The sequence below is a fragment of the Heliangelus exortis genome, chromosome 1 (assembly GCF_036169615.1).
Source record: "Heliangelus exortis chromosome 1, bHelExo1.hap1, whole genome shotgun sequence".
NCBI lineage: Eukaryota > Metazoa > Chordata > Aves > Apodiformes > Trochilidae > Heliangelus > Heliangelus exortis.
Window position 1 is genome coordinate 17,947,509 of NC_092422.1, and position 17,386 is coordinate 17,964,894.

The 17,386-nt window shown below is 37.3% G+C and overlaps 1 protein-coding gene across 7 annotated transcripts in view; it reads right to left on the reverse strand.

Annotated features, from left to right (window-relative positions):
- ZDHHC20 (zinc finger DHHC-type palmitoyltransferase 20) overlaps positions 1-17,386 on the reverse strand; it is a 43,511-nt gene that overhangs the window by 5,626 nt on the left and 20,499 nt on the right. For all 7 annotated transcript variants that reach the window (XM_071735526.1, XM_071735477.1, XM_071735487.1 and 4 more), the window contains 7 exons: positions 16,119-16,213; positions 12,443-12,563; positions 11,024-11,093; positions 9,839-9,871; positions 8,883-9,003; positions 2,537-2,669; positions 805-931 (listed from right to left, as the gene is read on the reverse strand). In XM_071735526.1, the coding sequence (XP_071591627.1) occupies positions 805-931; positions 2,537-2,669; positions 8,883-9,003; positions 9,839-9,871; positions 11,024-11,093; positions 12,443-12,563; positions 16,119-16,213 (700 nt within the window). The remainder of the gene's footprint in view (positions 1-804; positions 932-2,536; positions 2,670-8,882; positions 9,004-9,838; positions 9,872-11,023; positions 11,094-12,442; positions 12,564-16,118; positions 16,214-17,386) is intronic.

Sequence of the window (17,386 nt, forward strand, 5' to 3'; positions counted from 1 at the left end):
TGTCCTGGTGGTCAAGCCTTCCCCTCTGCCCATCATTTTGAAGTCAGCTAACTCTTCTTTTAGAGCAAGTTTCATCAGGATATAATGGTGTGGCAAAGCAGACTGGTACATCTACACTATAGTATCTTTTTCCTAAATCCCATTAAAAGTCATGGTAGTTGAGCAATCAGCTAAGCCAACTTAAAATCTTGTCATTAGCTCTGCTGTTTGCTATAAGACCTCAGTTTCACAAATAGATTCACCAACACTTTAAACTGATACACAACCCCCCAAAAGCAGTGTTGAAACACAGCACCTACTTTGTTTTTCTGACTTTCTTAGTGGTGAGAGTGGGCAGCAGGTCACTCTTGATCCATCAAGCTGCTCTGATGCTTGTCTGCAACTCCCTAAGACTAACTCAGCTGAAGTTTTTGAAAAAAATTTGCATTGTATCAGATTTTTTTTCCCCTTGATGCTTATTTACATGCACTTTCTAAAACACTAAAACCATAATCTACAGCAACAGCAAAGCTGTCATTTTTTCTCATGGTTAACAGGGAAGTGTTTTTAAACTGATGCTGTTTCGGTACAGCTGAAGTTCACACACTTGTATCTCCTCTGAGTTGCTCATTTCTGCTCTATAATCAGACACTACTACCACCAAAAGATGTATAATTTTTGAAATTGCAAATATTCACCAATATTCATTGTGAAGGTTTACAAGTTGGCTTTTCAGTTGTGCTTTGTTTTTTAGGAGGTGGGGAAGCCAGGTGAAAGAGACAGAGTAACTTTATTCCTCATTTTATTCACTATCAGACTGAATACCTGGTAAAGATAGGGATTAGCCAATACTTCTTTTCATCTCCAAAAACCTCCCTCAGATTTTTGCTGTATCCAAGAGAAAAGCCATTTTTATCAGGGCCATTTCGAAACATGGGTGCACGAAATGTTTCTGCAAAAGAAAAACACACAATAACTCTAAAGTGACAAGGAGTGATGGAAGATGAATAAACAGACTCAAACTTTTCTACTGTGATCAGTCTTGGGAAAGGTGACACAATCTTGATATCACTACAGAAAAAAAGTCACCATCAAAGAGTGGGAAAAAAAAGCATCCCAGCATTAGTAACAGAAATAGAAATGAAGGGTAGAAAGTTCACCTAAGCAAAAGAGTCATCTTTCTTTACATTTTACATCAGGTCTGAGACAGAGCTAAGCACCATCAGATAACACATCCCTTATCCACTGATGACGAGCTCTCTCTTTGGCCTTTGAAGCCTTCTTTGAGCAGAAGACTTCCTCATCTAGAAAGAATTTACTGTAAGTACTCTTGGACACAAACCCATGCAGAACAGTTTTTTCCACTTCTGTTATGGTCTGAGGTTCAATTACAGAAAGTTGCATCAGAGGAAGACAAGATCTATTTCATTAAAACCACAGACACAACACAAACTACAATAAAGCACCACTGCTTTTCCAGTCAGACAAGTTTAACCCTTGGCCAAGAACCAACAGGACTCATTGCTCTCCCCATACCAACATCTTGTCTTCTTACAGTCATGATCCAAAAAGTAACTAAAGTACTAACTGTGCTGATAACTATGACCACTGACTTTCAGGCAAGGAACATGCTAAAATTTTCTTCAACACTAAAGAAGAGATGGTGAATACTCTCTAGCTGTAGATACATCAAAAGAACTCAAACAATCCTCTTGACAAGCCATCAAAAAAACTTCCTTTTCCCCCATCAAAAAATTCTAGCCACCTGAAAATTATTTCCTTTTCAATCAACCCCCTTAATTTTGAGGACAGAAATTTAACTTTGATTGAAAAGTAGAAGACTATGACCTATTCACAGTTGTGGAAATACCAACCAGTCCCTGTCCCCCCACCCTGCTTTTTAAAACACGTTAGAAAATGCTTTAGCAAGAACTCAGATATTTTTCCTAATGCATATAAATTGCTTATGCTGGTGAGTGAAATTTAAAAAATTTAGACATAGAAATTATATGAATCTCTGCTATTATTTAGGAAATGTATAGCAGTATTTCTATACTTCTATTTTTACTGTATTGCTTTTATAAGCCACTTCCTAATTGTGAGGTCCATTTTATCTCACAGGATTTAAGAGTATCTTCTGGATCTGGTTCAAAGTGTAGTATTTTCATATACAATAAAGCCTTCATCTTGGTTGGGGCCACCTAGCTACTCAAAGTATTGCAACAACAAGGTTACTGGAAAGTAATAATTGTGTTACATACTTAACACTATAAAAAAACCCACAACAAAAAAGCACAGTGCCCTAGAAATCTCAAAATTACAAACAAAACAAATTAACATTCATGATGACTCCAATGCTTGGCTCCAGCAGAGGATCCCTACACATACTTCATTTTCCTGTTTGTTTCGCATTTAATTACTTTCACCAAATACACTTCTTATTGTACAATATTTAAAAATTCCACTTATATGTGATGGCATATCCTGCAGGCCTCAAATTCTCATCGACTTGTTGGTTTTCTCAACAAGGACCAGTTCCATATTCCAATTAACTGACCTATGGTTGACCTGTTTTTGCCAACTAGCCAGCAGTGGTAGCTGAAGAGTGACAGTATGCTGATGAAGAACATGGCTGCCACAAAGAAAAGGAAGAGTACGTGGAATTTTGCATGGGTATCTGGCAATTCATTCTGGGGAGAAAGAGAGAAAGAGATTAATACATTAATTCTCTTTAGAAAGGAATGCAGTATTATTTTCTGCCACACCCATTCTGTGACAGGTCACCTCACTTTTCACAGAAAAAACATCCAATGAACAAAAAAACACAAGCCCAGCTTTCCTTCCATGTCACATGAAGCTGTGTGTAACAGCATTTAACACTGATGGGTACATACGAGTTTTATAGCACAAGTGTGTAGGTTCATTTGTTTTATAGCACTGTGTACAATCAAGGGTTAGTCGTGTTGGGTTTTTTTTAATGCACAGTATTTAGGAGGAAAGGAAAAAAGTTTCCTATAGTGTATGTTAGCTCGGGCTGTATGATTCCCAGACTCTGTTTCCTATACTAATATTAACTGTGCAGGCACACCCAAAGAGACACAGAGAAAACACATCCAAAATCACTTTCTTTGAAGAGAAGAAATTACAAAAACAATTCCAGACACTTTTCTGGTAAGGAAGTAACACCAAACCTACTTCTGAACTGGTATAAGGAACGTGAAAGAGAAATGGCTGTCTATAGTATGTTTCTAAGACTGAACAGCTCCCAGACAAGCCCTGCAAGAGACGTCGATTTTTTGATCTCTAAGGTTAAGGCAACAATCAGCATGTACCCAGCAAAACACATCTGCCACATCTGGCCAGCCAGAAGTGTTTTCACACAAGAAAAACAACAATCTCAGTGCAACTACCATATGAAAAATAACCTCCCACCCATTTGAATAGTTGGGTCCATGCCAAACCCCAACTATTTTAAAGCTTGCATGTTCAAGAGGCCAATGGGACTTGTAACAATACTCTTCTAGTGCCATATCCTCAAAATCACAGTACCAACTAGCTGGCATTTGACAGCACTATGAAAGTAGAAACTCTGTCCTTATTCAGCTGGTAAGTTAATATTATTGCCATTACTTTTTCCATTAGCTTGTTCAGTATACCCACTCACGTAAAGCTGATTTTTCTTTTTTTAGGCTAAACCACACTTCAATTTAAGATCAAGTGCACATAGGTATATCTACAATCCTGTACATTGCCTGTATTCACAGATTGCAAGTCTTCTTCTGCGATGGTATAAATAGCTACCATGAAAGACTGGACTAGAAAAATTATAGTAGGAACAGTATTGAAATAATTACAGCAAATTGGATTTTACCTTTGGACAATTCTCTGCAGCTTTCCTGCGGCAAAGCTTTGCGCAAACAAAGACAATTTATTACACACTAGAATTACATTAGGACAAAGTGTTCGAAAACAGCACAGGCTTTGTTAAGAGAGTGATGGTTGGTGTGCACAAGTGTGCCAAGTTCCAACGCCCATCAGCAGCCTCAGCCCTTGTTCCCCAAGAGAATGGAGGGGAGAGTACACGAGAGCACACTACTAACTTCCAAGACATGAAAGTTTCTACCAAAGCACAGAAGTGTTGCTATTCAGATTGTGGCTGGATCACTGCCAAGGGGTTCCTCAACTTGAACAACACGACTACGACAGATGCATTCTTTGCTATTAGTTTCTAGGACAAATTACTTGAATGTTCTGTATGAGGAAACCATTCACAAAGGTCTGAAAAGCTCAGAATACTCCAGAGGTATGAAGCTATGACTTGTAAATTACAAATTTTTTTCCTACTTCAGGATGTATCTATTACCATTATAGTTTCAGTCAAAACCATTAAGAAAATAAATTTCCATTCTTTGCACAATTTTCTTTGTTTAAAAAAAGAAGCCAAAACAGATCAGTTGTTTTTCTTCTTCCCAATATCCTTCAATATTGAAAATTTATTTGTGGGATGTGTCTTTAGCCAAACATCTGAAATTGAACCAGTCCTTAAGAAAATAAAGCAAGAAACAGGAAAGCTTAGTTTAAATTAGCTTTTAAATTCCAAAATTTATACTTAAAGTATTATATTAGCCACCTTAGCTAGGATGCTAGCACCTAATGAATCTGTTGCAGGCAAGATTTATGGCTTTCAAGTTACATTAATCTGTGCAGAAGACCTAGGGAGCATGCAACCTGTTACCTTGGAGTTGGGCAGACATATCCAGCATTTTAAAACACGCTGGTTACCTTCAGATCATGCTTGAGTAACCAAATGATAGCAAAGTTCAACTCTCTCAACTGTCACGTAAGTTCAGTTTCCTTATTTACTGACTTTTTTTGGATGCAGTTTTCCTTAGAGAATTTGTGCAACTGTCCCCCTCTTCCCTGCCAAAGGGGTGTATTAAGTTCTGTGATCCCTCAAAATCAAGGCTACCAAAATACATACTCCAATTACTGCTTGTTCTTAAGTGTCATCTTAAAGCTATGATTACTCTACCTACCTCAAACCACAGTGCAGTGCTTCCAAATTTCCTAGTTAATTTTTCTTACTTCTATGACTCTCTTGGAATTGCATATTTAAACAAAACAGTTCCCTATAAAGAATTCTTAGGCCAGTTGATTTTGAAGCTCATAGTGCAGCAGTAGCTTAGTCTCTGTGTTTTTGTGGGCCAGAAAATAAAAGTTCATTTCAGTGCATCTTTCTAACACAGGAGTTCTACAACCTGGAGAAGGACTTTTTGAATTGTGTGTGATCAATCTGCATGATCCCCAAGGAACATTTACATTTTATGTCTATCTAGTTTCAGCCACTGGTTTTAAGTTCTTGAATAACAGTTGCAGAACTGAAGCATCTTTCAAAAAAAGGTCAATTCCTTTCTGGAGAGAAGCATGCAGGCTTTGAGTGAATGAAACAGCTGTGTTCTTATTCATAACTGTGCTCTATCAGAGAATGAAACTTCAGACATTAAAATCATTATGCTTTGTAGCAGCACAGAAGCAGAGACTTGCAGGTGAGAAAGCCGCAGAGCTTACAAAGGGAAGCAAATTGCACAATTAATTTGGGCTTCTTAACACAGATAATAGATTAAAGCCCATCACTATTCTAAAGAGTACTCTAAAAACTCATTCACAAGCATAGTCATTTGAGCATCCATCAGGTCACACAGCCCCCCAAACAAATCTCATAACAAAAAAATGGGCTGTCAGAGCTTTACTTGTTACTCATCTGTAGTAGCTAGGTCTAGATTAAATCTAGAAGAAACCCTAAGGAGATCTGGTATATGTCCTTATGTGTATATGCAAGAGGAGTAAGTTCTAACTAAGGGTCTGGAACCCTCTTTTTGTTGTTGTGGTGGTGGTTTTTTTGTTGTTATTAATCAAAGTTTTACAGAAGCATGTGCCATCATCCAGAACTAATATCAGACCCTTGAATTAGCTATACTTAGGATTGCCACTCAGGATTGGTGGACAGGGAGAGGCACTGAAAACAGCTGTAAAATGTAGAAGTTTCAAGGGAGAGGGAGTGCACCATGAATGAGAGTACCACTAGGCACTAAGTAAACAAGGAAGCCAGGACTGGGCGTTCAGCCAGTGCTCACGTTCGTGTCAAATACATTTGGTTATGAGATTTTATCCACTCATCTTTTAACAGCTTCCTAGATTGAAGTAAGAACTTCATGAATATAGGAAAAGTATTTGCAAGTATAAAAAAGGAGTAATTCATGCTCCCTTGAGCTACAGAAGAAATTTTAACATCTGTATGAGCTGGTAGTAAATATTTATAACTAGTGTGGTCGTTCTACCACTGTATGAACAGTATTGAGATCTTTCTTCAGCACTTCTTCATAGAGCATGAGAGATGTAACTTAAGACTTGCTTGTGCAAGTTGGAAAAGACTTCTTCAGCAGAAGAGGCTGTCTGGTGTGCATGTCTCACAATGTTTGCAACCATCTGCATTTCTGTGTCATGTCTATGCAAGCATTATCAGCAGTGCAAACCAAAGGATTACTAAAATTTGTGCAGTTAGCACATACACCTTCACAATCTCATTACTACAAATTCTGAACCGAGGAAAGCTGCACTCCCCAAGAAGAAGTTAATTTTCCATCCCAGGGCTCACTATATAAAGCTGTTGGTTGCACACTTTCTCTGAAAAACGTGTGAGGAAGCATAAAAAAAACCCAAAACAAACCACAACCAAACTCACCACCTTCTGAAGCTGTAACATTTCTGATAGCCAAGCTTTCATGGGGGGAAAAAGATACCTTGAGAGCCTCAACAGAAAATGTCAAAACAGTAATCTGTCTGATGCTATGGCAGACAAAGCTGAGAATTAGCAATACACTGAAGCACATGTCAGCAGTATTTGGCTCTCATCTAGATACAGAAGTTGAGAGAAGTTTCCAGGACTCTCTTGTGCAGCCAGCATCAGTTGCCAATGGCTTATATACATGATTATGGTGCTGCCACCTCTTTCTGGAAGTCTACTTTAATTGAGCTATTATAAGATCAGAGGAATATAAACTTTGTGGAAAAAAATGATTGAATGTAAGCAAAGTGAGTCAGAGACTTATTCTAATGATAAGATTATGACATCACCAGATTCTGTCTTAGATGCAACCAGAAATGAAAGCAATAAGTGCAAGCACACAGCTACATTGTCTACTGTCACATTTCAGAAGTATTGCAGGAAGCATTTCAAATAGCTTAATAATTAAAAAAAAATTCCTCTTAAGTTTACTTCCTCTGCTCAAGGGCCCACTTCAATATTGTGTCCGATGGGCTTTGGAAGAGGCTTGCTGAAAATGTTGGTATTAAATGTTCATTGGTGGTCAGATGTCCTGTGGATTTTTGTTGCACTAACACTTATGAAGTGAGTGACAAAGCAAACTAAATTTCTTGACTTGAGCACTGACTAGGAAATATGTAAAAGCGTACCCACATTTTCATTAGAAATTGCACACAAAGCACTGGAAAGCAGCAAGGCAGATGTTTGGGAGTGGCACATTCACAAATTAAAAATTTAACCATTTACAGTCAAGCAAGACTGAAAAGCAGAATCAGACCATTTCATTTGAAATACATGTCAAGCCACAGCTATGATTCATAAAATACTTCTGTAGCTTTCATCTCACACAATACTGACAGCTCAGTTCCCATGTTGTTCCTTGCTCTCCAGTGACAAGCTGCTACACAGAACTGACAGACCAAGAGAAACACAGTATTTTGGCAGATGAGACCCATAGGCTTAGATGAATACAAATGTAGGTACTCCTTGCACTAATCTTACCTGTCTAATGCCAACTGTCCCAAAGTACAGCTATTCTGAATACATAATCAAGCTTCTCTTACCCTGACATGGCAACATCTCTTCACTCCAATAAAGATTATTTCTACAGCTACAGATAATGTCTGCTTTTCACAGCTACTCTGGTAGCAACTAGTGCCCCAAAAATATGTGCTGTTATTTACTTATAAAGATGTGATGGAGAGTCTTCCACTTACAGATTTTTTCCGTGCTATTTAATGGAAACTGAGTAAGAGAATTCTGATACTAAGTATTCTGCCTTGAGACAAGAAGGCACAATATGAGGCTTTGGAGATGAAAGGGAACAACACCAGAAGACACACTCTTCAGCCTGGAATGTGACTGAAACAAAACTGATAGGTGGAATACAGCACTGACATACAAAGATGTTTACCCTTCCCATACATGTTATTACATCTAGTAAGATGAATGTATTTGTTTTGATCATTTGACAACTGACAGTAGTTGCAAGGAAGATGTGCATTCTACCCGTATCAGATGGATAAAAGCTGCTAGTATGAAGTTCTGACACACCTACCCAGGGACCCTAAAACAGAGGGTCAGCTCCCAGGAAATTAATCTGCCTTATCTGGTAGTGGATTATCCATAAACAAGTCTAGTAAGATACAAAATTGTTATTTATGTTTGTCAGTATTTTTATATGTACTTGTGTGTATATAGATATGTACAGATACATTATATATGTGTATATATACATATATATACACAATTGTTTGATACATCCAGTTCTTTGTATATGTACACATCTATATCTAATAGTCTCAAAACAACTGAATTGACCTGTGGCACTCAATACTCATGGGGCAGAGAAAATGCAATGTCCACATCAGAACTTCTTCCCCAATTACTCATCTGGGGCACTGTAAAACATTTAATTCATTAATATTCTAAAGGTTCTCCTGCTTCAGTCATTCCAATTGATGGTGTTAATGGTAATGAGCTATGGAAGAGAGTAAATGGTGAGTGACAACATGCTGATGCAGCCTCCAATAACACATGCAAAATTAAACAAATTAATAACAACAGCTTTGAAACTTACTGTCCAAAACTTTATGAAGTACTGCAAGACTGTAGCAGCAACAAACAGACAGTACAGTAAGGAATACATTAAAAACAGGAGGAAGAATTTGTAGTTAGAAAATCCTACACAATTATTCACCCTAGAAGGAAGAGAAAGAGAAAGAGGTTATTACAATATATTAACAGTACATTCAGCTTTTGCAGAGCATAATGTGTATGATGCCTATCAGTGGTATGTCCAAAACAGCCTAGCACTAGTGTTTTAGAAACATTTTAAGACATCATTTTGAATTAAGTCTCTTTCCTTAGTCCAAATGATCTGGGCCAATCACATAAATTTTGTTCTCCAGCAAGTTCTACAGCACAGGACATGAGCTGGCAAAGGGTGCAATCATGTGCAGCCTGCACAGGAAACATCTCTCACACCATGAACTAACTGCAGTCATTGTGAAAGATCATACAAACCACTCCATCAACTACAATGGATGTTGCTTTGGTCACCTTCAAGTCAATTACTGGTTGCAGCAGTTTTATAGTGGCAGCAGGTAATATTTTTACTGACTACCAGTGAAAACAAACTGCAGAAGAGTAACTGTCTGAGGGGGTCTTATGCAACATCTAGAATTGAGAACTGATCTTCACGGTGTAGTGGGGATCTCCTCTCCCAGCAACAATACCAAACTAAGCAAAAGAAAGAAATGGCATCATAGGCATCTCATAATGAGACTCATAGGTCTCATTAATGCCAGGATTCCACTGTATAAGGAGAAACTGCATGATTTGGACTACTGGGCCTCAATGTTACAGCAGATACTAGGAGAAAAATTTGTTTTCACATATTACAGCCTAAAGAAGTTCTGTGAGAATCAAGTTTTATTTCAATGTTTCATTTTTGAAGAAGCATGTAATTCATCATATAGGATCAAATTCATCATTTCTATACTGATTTGTTTTGTTTTGTTTTTATAAGCTTACCAGGGACAATGGTGGTCCATTTTTAGTACACATCTGAAAGAAACAAATTTCCAGTAAGCTAAGGTAAAAAAATACATTTTTCTAAGACACATACTTCTAGCTTCTACATGTCCAGGGCTTGGGTTTTGTATTTATTTATTTTTAAAACTATTATGTGACATTGTATCTTTTTCAAGTTCTCTGCCATGCCAGTTCTCTGTATTAAAGCAGCCATCCTTTCACCCCAAAGGACCAAGTGAGATTCAGAAGAGTTAAGAAAAAAATTTCTTAAATTAACACAGGGAGCATTACTGAGCAATAGCGTGTTGTAGTTCATTAATCCACACTAATTTTATGTCCATACTGAGAGAAAACAAATCCAAATGGCCCTTCAGAGTTGTGTGGATAAGGTATGTTAGCCTGGCATTCACTTCAACAGTATGCCTTGGGGCTATTTGTGCTACCTTTTTTTGCTTGCTGCTTCCTTGCTTGTTTTATAAAGACAATTAAGGAAAAGAGCAGCACAGTCAGTAATTTGACTAGTCCACATACCATCTGAATCCATTTTTAGTATGAGGACAGATCCTAGACATTTCAGAGACACAGACATTCACTGTATTTGCTAATAAATTTTATTTTGGCCAAAAGATGTGTCTTAGGTGCTTCAGCCTACTGAAGTCTCACTCATAGCCCAGTCTTCTGTGCCCTTACAGACTTGTCTGATGGTTCACAATAAGGCAAGGGAATAACAGTGATGTCTTTGAAATGGTTAAGGCATGTAATTGCACTGCCAACCTTTGAGATAAAGATTTTGAGCATTATTATTAGCACACACCTGTTTCAAGGCTGCAGAAGTAAGATACAATAGAAGAGTTCTATAACAAGCATATCTTAGATGCTGCTATCTCAGACCTGCCTTTATTTCCAATCGCTGCTTTTTAAATTTATTTTTTAAAATATAAGCAGTGTTTTAGAAAGCTGCAAGCACGTTTCCTAAAAGTTCTGCCACTTCAGATAATGGGGCTGCAATAATAATATGGCACCAACAGGAGGAACTTTGGTCTTTCATGAAACCCAGGTACTGGGGGTCTGGGAGAAGAAGGAGGAGTAAAACCTGCTGTTATGCAAGGGCTGACACATTGAAGAAATGGAGACACTAAAGTGATGATTGCAGGAGAGAGAAAAATTTCAGATTCAGTAACTTACATGTCGCAAGCAGAGCAGTGGTGGCAGCGGTCAGGTTTGATTAGCTGGCATCTGTCACAGTATCTGATTGCTGCATTCAGGTGGCAAGGGTCAAGTCATTAGAACTCATTCAATATTACAAAGGTTTTCCCCTTTAACATGAACTGAAGCTTTAGAGTTCCCTGCCACAACCATTCTCAAAGACCTTCATGTGCCTGCTCTCATTTGATATGTACTTCTGAGGTTTTTAAGAAATGCAACATAGTAAAATATTTAAAACACCTTTACCTATACTACTGTATTAAGTCCATTTAATTTACTCTTTGGCTCCACAGACTTCCCATCCTTTATCCTCCCCTTTGGTTGCTTGCTTTTCATCTCTGGACAGGGTACTCACTTTCATTGTGAAACTACATTCTTTCAGAAAGCCAACTTTCTGCATTATTTTGTTGTCCTCTTTAGCAAATAGTGATCTAGCAGACTGTTCAGTAAATTAGCTCTTCCTCATTCTAGATATTTTTAAACAAGCCTTCTGTCTCTGCTCAGTGGAAGCAAGACACCAGCACAGTCAGTTTTTAAAGGAGGAGGAAAGGCAACACCTACAGCTGAGTAGAACTGCTAAAAGCTGGCAAGAGCATCCCAGACCACGCCAGGAACTTAAGACTGGGATTCCCTTAAAGGGAGGCTTGTATGCTAAAAAAGCCAGGTCTTTGTCTGGAAAGCTGCAGGAAAGTTCAGTAACACTTACTCTGAGTAGTTGATATTTTTTGAAAACTCTATAGTTTCAAGAAATTGAAACAGATATATACACACACACACACATATATATAAATAATAGATTTTTAAAGAATATACATATGCATAAGACAGCAGTTTCACAGATCATTCATACATAAGTTGGAATTAAAATGCCTATATGTATTAAAGGCAAATACAAAAATAGCCCATAATTAGCTCTGTACTGAATTGCAATTAGGAACGAAACAACATTTATTCCTTCTTAAAGTCTGGCCTGTATGCTATTTCTACTCCAGCTTAACTGATACAGTTCAGAAGAAAAAGTTTTAAGGGGGACATAAATCATTATAAAATTGAGCAAAGAAAGTTAAATTTCTCTATTTCTAGCTGCATTAGCTATATTTCTTTGATGTATTATTTTTTTATAGCAACAGTTAGAGATAAATGCTGTTACCTATCTGCTTGCTAGAAAAACTTCTTTTAAAAAAAATTCCAAATAGTGGCTACATGTTGAGATCCCCAGACAAAGGACTTCAGTTTCTCCTGGAGGGGGGAAACAACAAAACAGCCCAAACAAATAACAAAACAAGGTCACAGCCTTTGCAATGTGTGCTTAATAGATTGTTCATTCAGTGACATCAAATGAATTTCACTGAATTAAACCAGCAGCTTCAGGAGCACAGAATTATCTTTACAGCTCACCTTTCGATGCTGTTGTCGTATAGATAGGCAAGTCTTTAGCAGCTCTTCTCAAAATCTCCTGCTGGGATTCTGGTCTCTCCTCTTTTTCATATTGTTCTTTATCAGATTTTGACAAGCAGAACTAGGACAGTTGGAGAAAATTGAATGAACTGAATTGATTTATTACTTTGTGTTAGCCAAGCTTCAAAGGACTGTATTATATCTTCATCCTTTGTTTTTGGACAACCACCACCCACCAACCCCCACCCAAACACCCCCCGCCCCCCCAAGGAAAAAAAAAAAAAAAAAAAAAAAAAATACAGGAAACGTAAAACACCATGATGGTTCTGGGCATATTTTAAAGAAAATATTATTTCTCTCTTTTCCATTATCTACAGCATTTTCCCTTCAACACAAAGGAAGGCAGAGACTTGGGAGAGCTTTAAGACAGTACAAGCTTTTCTTTAATTTCTGCTAAGCATAAATTTAAGTGATTTGTGAACAGACTTTTGCTACTACAGGGCACTGAAGTTCTCTTCCCCACTTCCTCTGTCTGACTTAGGGGAACAAGCCAGATGGGGGAAGGAGAAGGGAGAGGGGTGGACTTTGTGGCTTCAGCACAGAAGTTGAAAGAGTTTAAATGGTATTTTCATTTGCAAGTAATCTGCGATAGCCTCAAAATCCACGAACTGTATTAAAAGCAACTTCAGCAAAGCCCATACAGTTTGAGAGAGTGGTACAATTCTGAGTGAAGCATGACAAGCATTGCTGCTGAAGCCTCACTGAAATAAACATAAAGCTTTACCAGAAGAACCTGGAAAGCTTTTACTCGCTTAGTTTGGTACCCTCTGAAATTATGATCTTTTCCATTAATCCCCACAAACCCCAGTGTGCTCACAAGCCCCTGTGGAGTTGGAGCTGAACTCACTATTTCCTTTGGTATTTTTCTGTTCCAAAGCACTTTTAAACGCTGAGATTCCCGCGTGGACTACAAGAACCCTTTTTATGAGCAAACATAGACAAAGTATTCATGGCAGTGAGTGGAAAATTCTGTGTTTGCAACTGGAACAAAAAACGGTGTAATGTGGTTTAATGTGACCATATTTTCCTACCAAGAACACGTATATGATTAGTTCACTTGGATTTTCCTCTCATCCTGTACTTTTTTCTCTTTTGGATTACAGTCAGTTGGCAAGCAACAATGAAGACTCTACTTAAGAAAGGTGGAAGCAGCAAGACATTGCTGCAGTTTCTCTACATTATTTTCTAACCCAGAATGCAAATTAGTTGCCTCATATCTCACAGAACCTAGTGATGTCTCCTGTCACATACAGGATCACCTCAGTTATTGAGCCTACCCACCATTCATAGGTGAAACACAAAACATAATCACATTTTAAATAATCAGAAACTAGGATCAATCCACATGAAGAGTGAAATAATATTTTTTGTTCATCACCAAGGGTTTGACCTCATTTTTTAATATCCTTCCCTAAGCTAGGTATTTACTCAAATATTAAAACTGGAGAAGCTCACATCAGAAGATAAGACAGATATGAAGCATCGTGTCAGCAAACAGAGGTGCAATATGCCTTCCCCTCTATGGCCCTTGTGAGTCTGTAAGGTGACCAAATACCTGTCTGCATGATCTACAATCAAGCAGAAGTGCCATTAAACATGAAATACTACTACTACTAGATGATATTTCTATGGCAAACTATTAACACACAGGAAAGGAACTAAATTACAAGGTTTAAAACTTTAATTTCTCTAAGTAATATTGTAATATGACTGCAGAAACCCCGGATAGGATTTTGGTTTTCCTATAAGTTATATTTCTTTCTAATTTCAGAAATTAATAAGGGCCATGAGACCACAGTTTCTTTAGACAATAGCAGGATATGTTCAACAACATCAGAAGTTGTCTGTTACCACACAGCTAACAGAATTTCTAATGAGGTTCCAGCAGTTCTTATTGAAAACAGAGAGAGTCCCTTTGTTTCCTTCCTCTTTCTGGATCTTGTATAATGCTGATTGTTCTTCCTTCTGACAAATGCACGGGGATTACACCAAGACAACAGCAGCTGCAGAATCTTTTTTTAGTTCAATAGTAAGATCACAGGATGCTATTTGTTTTGCAAGAATGGCTAATTTGGATGACTAAAAATATATACGTTTTCACCCTCATGCAATGGGGAGATTCTAAAGTAAGGTTTTGTTTTTAAGTAAAAACAGTGTAAATTACTCACTGGTACATGAAAAGAAGGAACTTGCAGAGAGAGAGAAAAAGCAGTGGTGGCTTTTTTTGTTTGTTTGGGTTTTGTGGGTTTTTCTGTTGTTTGCTGGTGTTGTGGGATTTCAGCTTTTTTTGTTTGTTTGCTTGTTTTTCTTACTGTTTTTTCCCTTTTTAAAGCTAGCCATAGCAGAAAATTGAATTAAATCTGACCTACTCCAACATTTGATGTAGGAAATACTCACTACATGCTGTCGTCCTAACCACCCCTTTCACTCATTGTGCATGAAAAGCTTGCTACAACATTTCTGTAACTGCAGCGTAAGTACTGTCAAAAGAAGTTTTCTATTATTGATTAATTGAAGTAGACAGTAAAAGTTAGTAGGCATTAGTTTGATGAAAAGCTCTGGTTCACATAGCTTTATAAAAGTTGGAATAACAGGGTTCCAGCCACATTTCAATTAGCTAACCTGCTTAACTTCATAATTTGCCTACGAAACTACCCCAGATAAAACCCACACAAACCACCCTGAAGACCAGAACCTTTGATTTTTAAGTTTAACAATTCTTTTTGCTTAAACAGCAGAATAGTCTTTAACTTTTTTTCACATTATATTCTATAGCTTGGTAAGATGCAGATCTCTAAGACATAATTACACACTGAAGAGAAGTTTTTGCTTTCCCTTGGAAGTGTGGTTTTAACTCTTTTCAAAAATGTTTAAACTTGACATTAGCACTGAAAGTCAGTCTTGCCAAAAACAGAGTTAAAATCCAACCCCCTGAGAACAGCCAAAACCTGAAACAGTTTAGCAAATTTCAAAGCTTTATAAAACCAAGGAAGGGATGCATTTTATATTTGGTGCTGGCATTTAATCCTTCAATAGACACACCTTAGAGAAAATAGAAAGCAATCCAGCTCAGGATTATTGCAATTAGTATTGTTCTTTTTAAAAACAACACTTCTTAAAGTCACCATGCATTCTTTTACCATTATGTAAAGTTCCTTTATGTGTTTACTTCTCAGTTGCCACTAAACCTTAACCCTTGCCTTAACTTGTAAGGTAGTTCAGTCCTCTAGTTTATAAGTATACATTGCATTACTATTTTTCTTACCCAAAGGAAAAAACTGCCTAGAATGGAAATTTAAAACGTTGTCACTTTATTTATTGGTTTAAAAAGTTTCAGATTTCAAGCAAGATAATTCACAGCAAAGCACTGTACATGACAATCAAACTTGTGATGAATTAAATGCACATTCCATAAAAGGAAATGTCATTACACAAACTATAAGGTATTTTAAGAGTTATTTGATAATTTTTATTCATGATAAACTGTCATGCTGTTCTATTTTAAATAATGAGAAGTGAAAGGTGAATCATACAGTACTGAAAACAAGTTTCATCACTGAAAACAGTTCAGCTATTTATAAAAAAGGCACTGACAGTGTTCTAACATTATATTTACCTCCTTTGAGGGGGATGCAGGCGAGGTGAAAATTGTCTTCCAATAGGACCACACAAACATGAAAAATGACAGATGAAAAACTGCAAGGTAGACAGCTGCAAGAAAATGCAAGTAAGAGTTTGGTGAATACAGCTGAAAAAGAACAAGAAACAAGATCTCTGACCTTGGATGAAGCCCCTACTGCAACATTCTTAACTATCTGATAAAATTAACTTATATTAAACTCTATTCCCTGGACAGACTTAGCACTCTAGGAGTACTCACTTTAAATAAATAAATAACCAAATGTGATGGTTGCTATTCCTCAAGGAAATAATATGCTTTTTTTGTACAGTTCAAAAATAGATCCTGAAGAGGGAAAAAAACCAACAAGCAACCCTCAAAAACCCAGACTTGAATGCATCTTCACCTGTGGCATGTAGGTTACTAACCTTTTTTGATAAAGAAGATGAGACAATTCCATTCTAGACTATAGTAAAGTATTTGATAGCTGACCTGCAGAATTCAATTTAATTTCTACTTCAATTATAACCAGCACAGTATTGTGTCATTATAGAAGGCATCAGTGACAGTAAGAACTTGAAACCAGGGGTTGGGAGAGGATTGCGAGATAGCTATGAGTTAAAAATTGCCTGAGGTATCTTCTTTCAAATCATCCCAGGAATATAAACTGGAAGAGTCCTGCTATTGTAGTAATGGACAATAAAATGAAGGTGGCTTTAGTCAGGAGCTCAATCACTTTATGAATGGTTTTTAAAGATATGATTGCCTTAAAGACTGAAGAGCCAGACTTTATGACCTAGGAAGCTTCTTCCAATATTGTTTCCTCCAATGGTTTTATTTTACCACTTGTCAAGAGGAAACAGATCAGTTGTGCCAGAACAACAAGCTTTAAAAAAAAAGTCACACTAAATATTTACATTATCTTCACTTATATCATCTTCAATTGCAGGAAAAAGGAAACTTAACCTAGTTTCCCATGCACATAAAAGAGCCCTTTAAGAAGCTGTATGACATACTCTATAGATAGTAAAACAGGCTTGAAATTTTGGGAACTTCAAACAGCTCAGGAAATGCTTGTGCACAGTCACTGAAGATGTGGGCTTAATTTATCTTCCAGGATTTTCCTTGCTTGTTGCAGTAAAAAACCCAAACAAACTGCACTTGAGCTATTTTTCAGTTATGCTTTTTTACCTTGCCTCTGACTCTTCCAACCTTACAGATTTGGGAAATTTTCAGCTGTGAAGCTGACTGAAAATGCAGGAAGC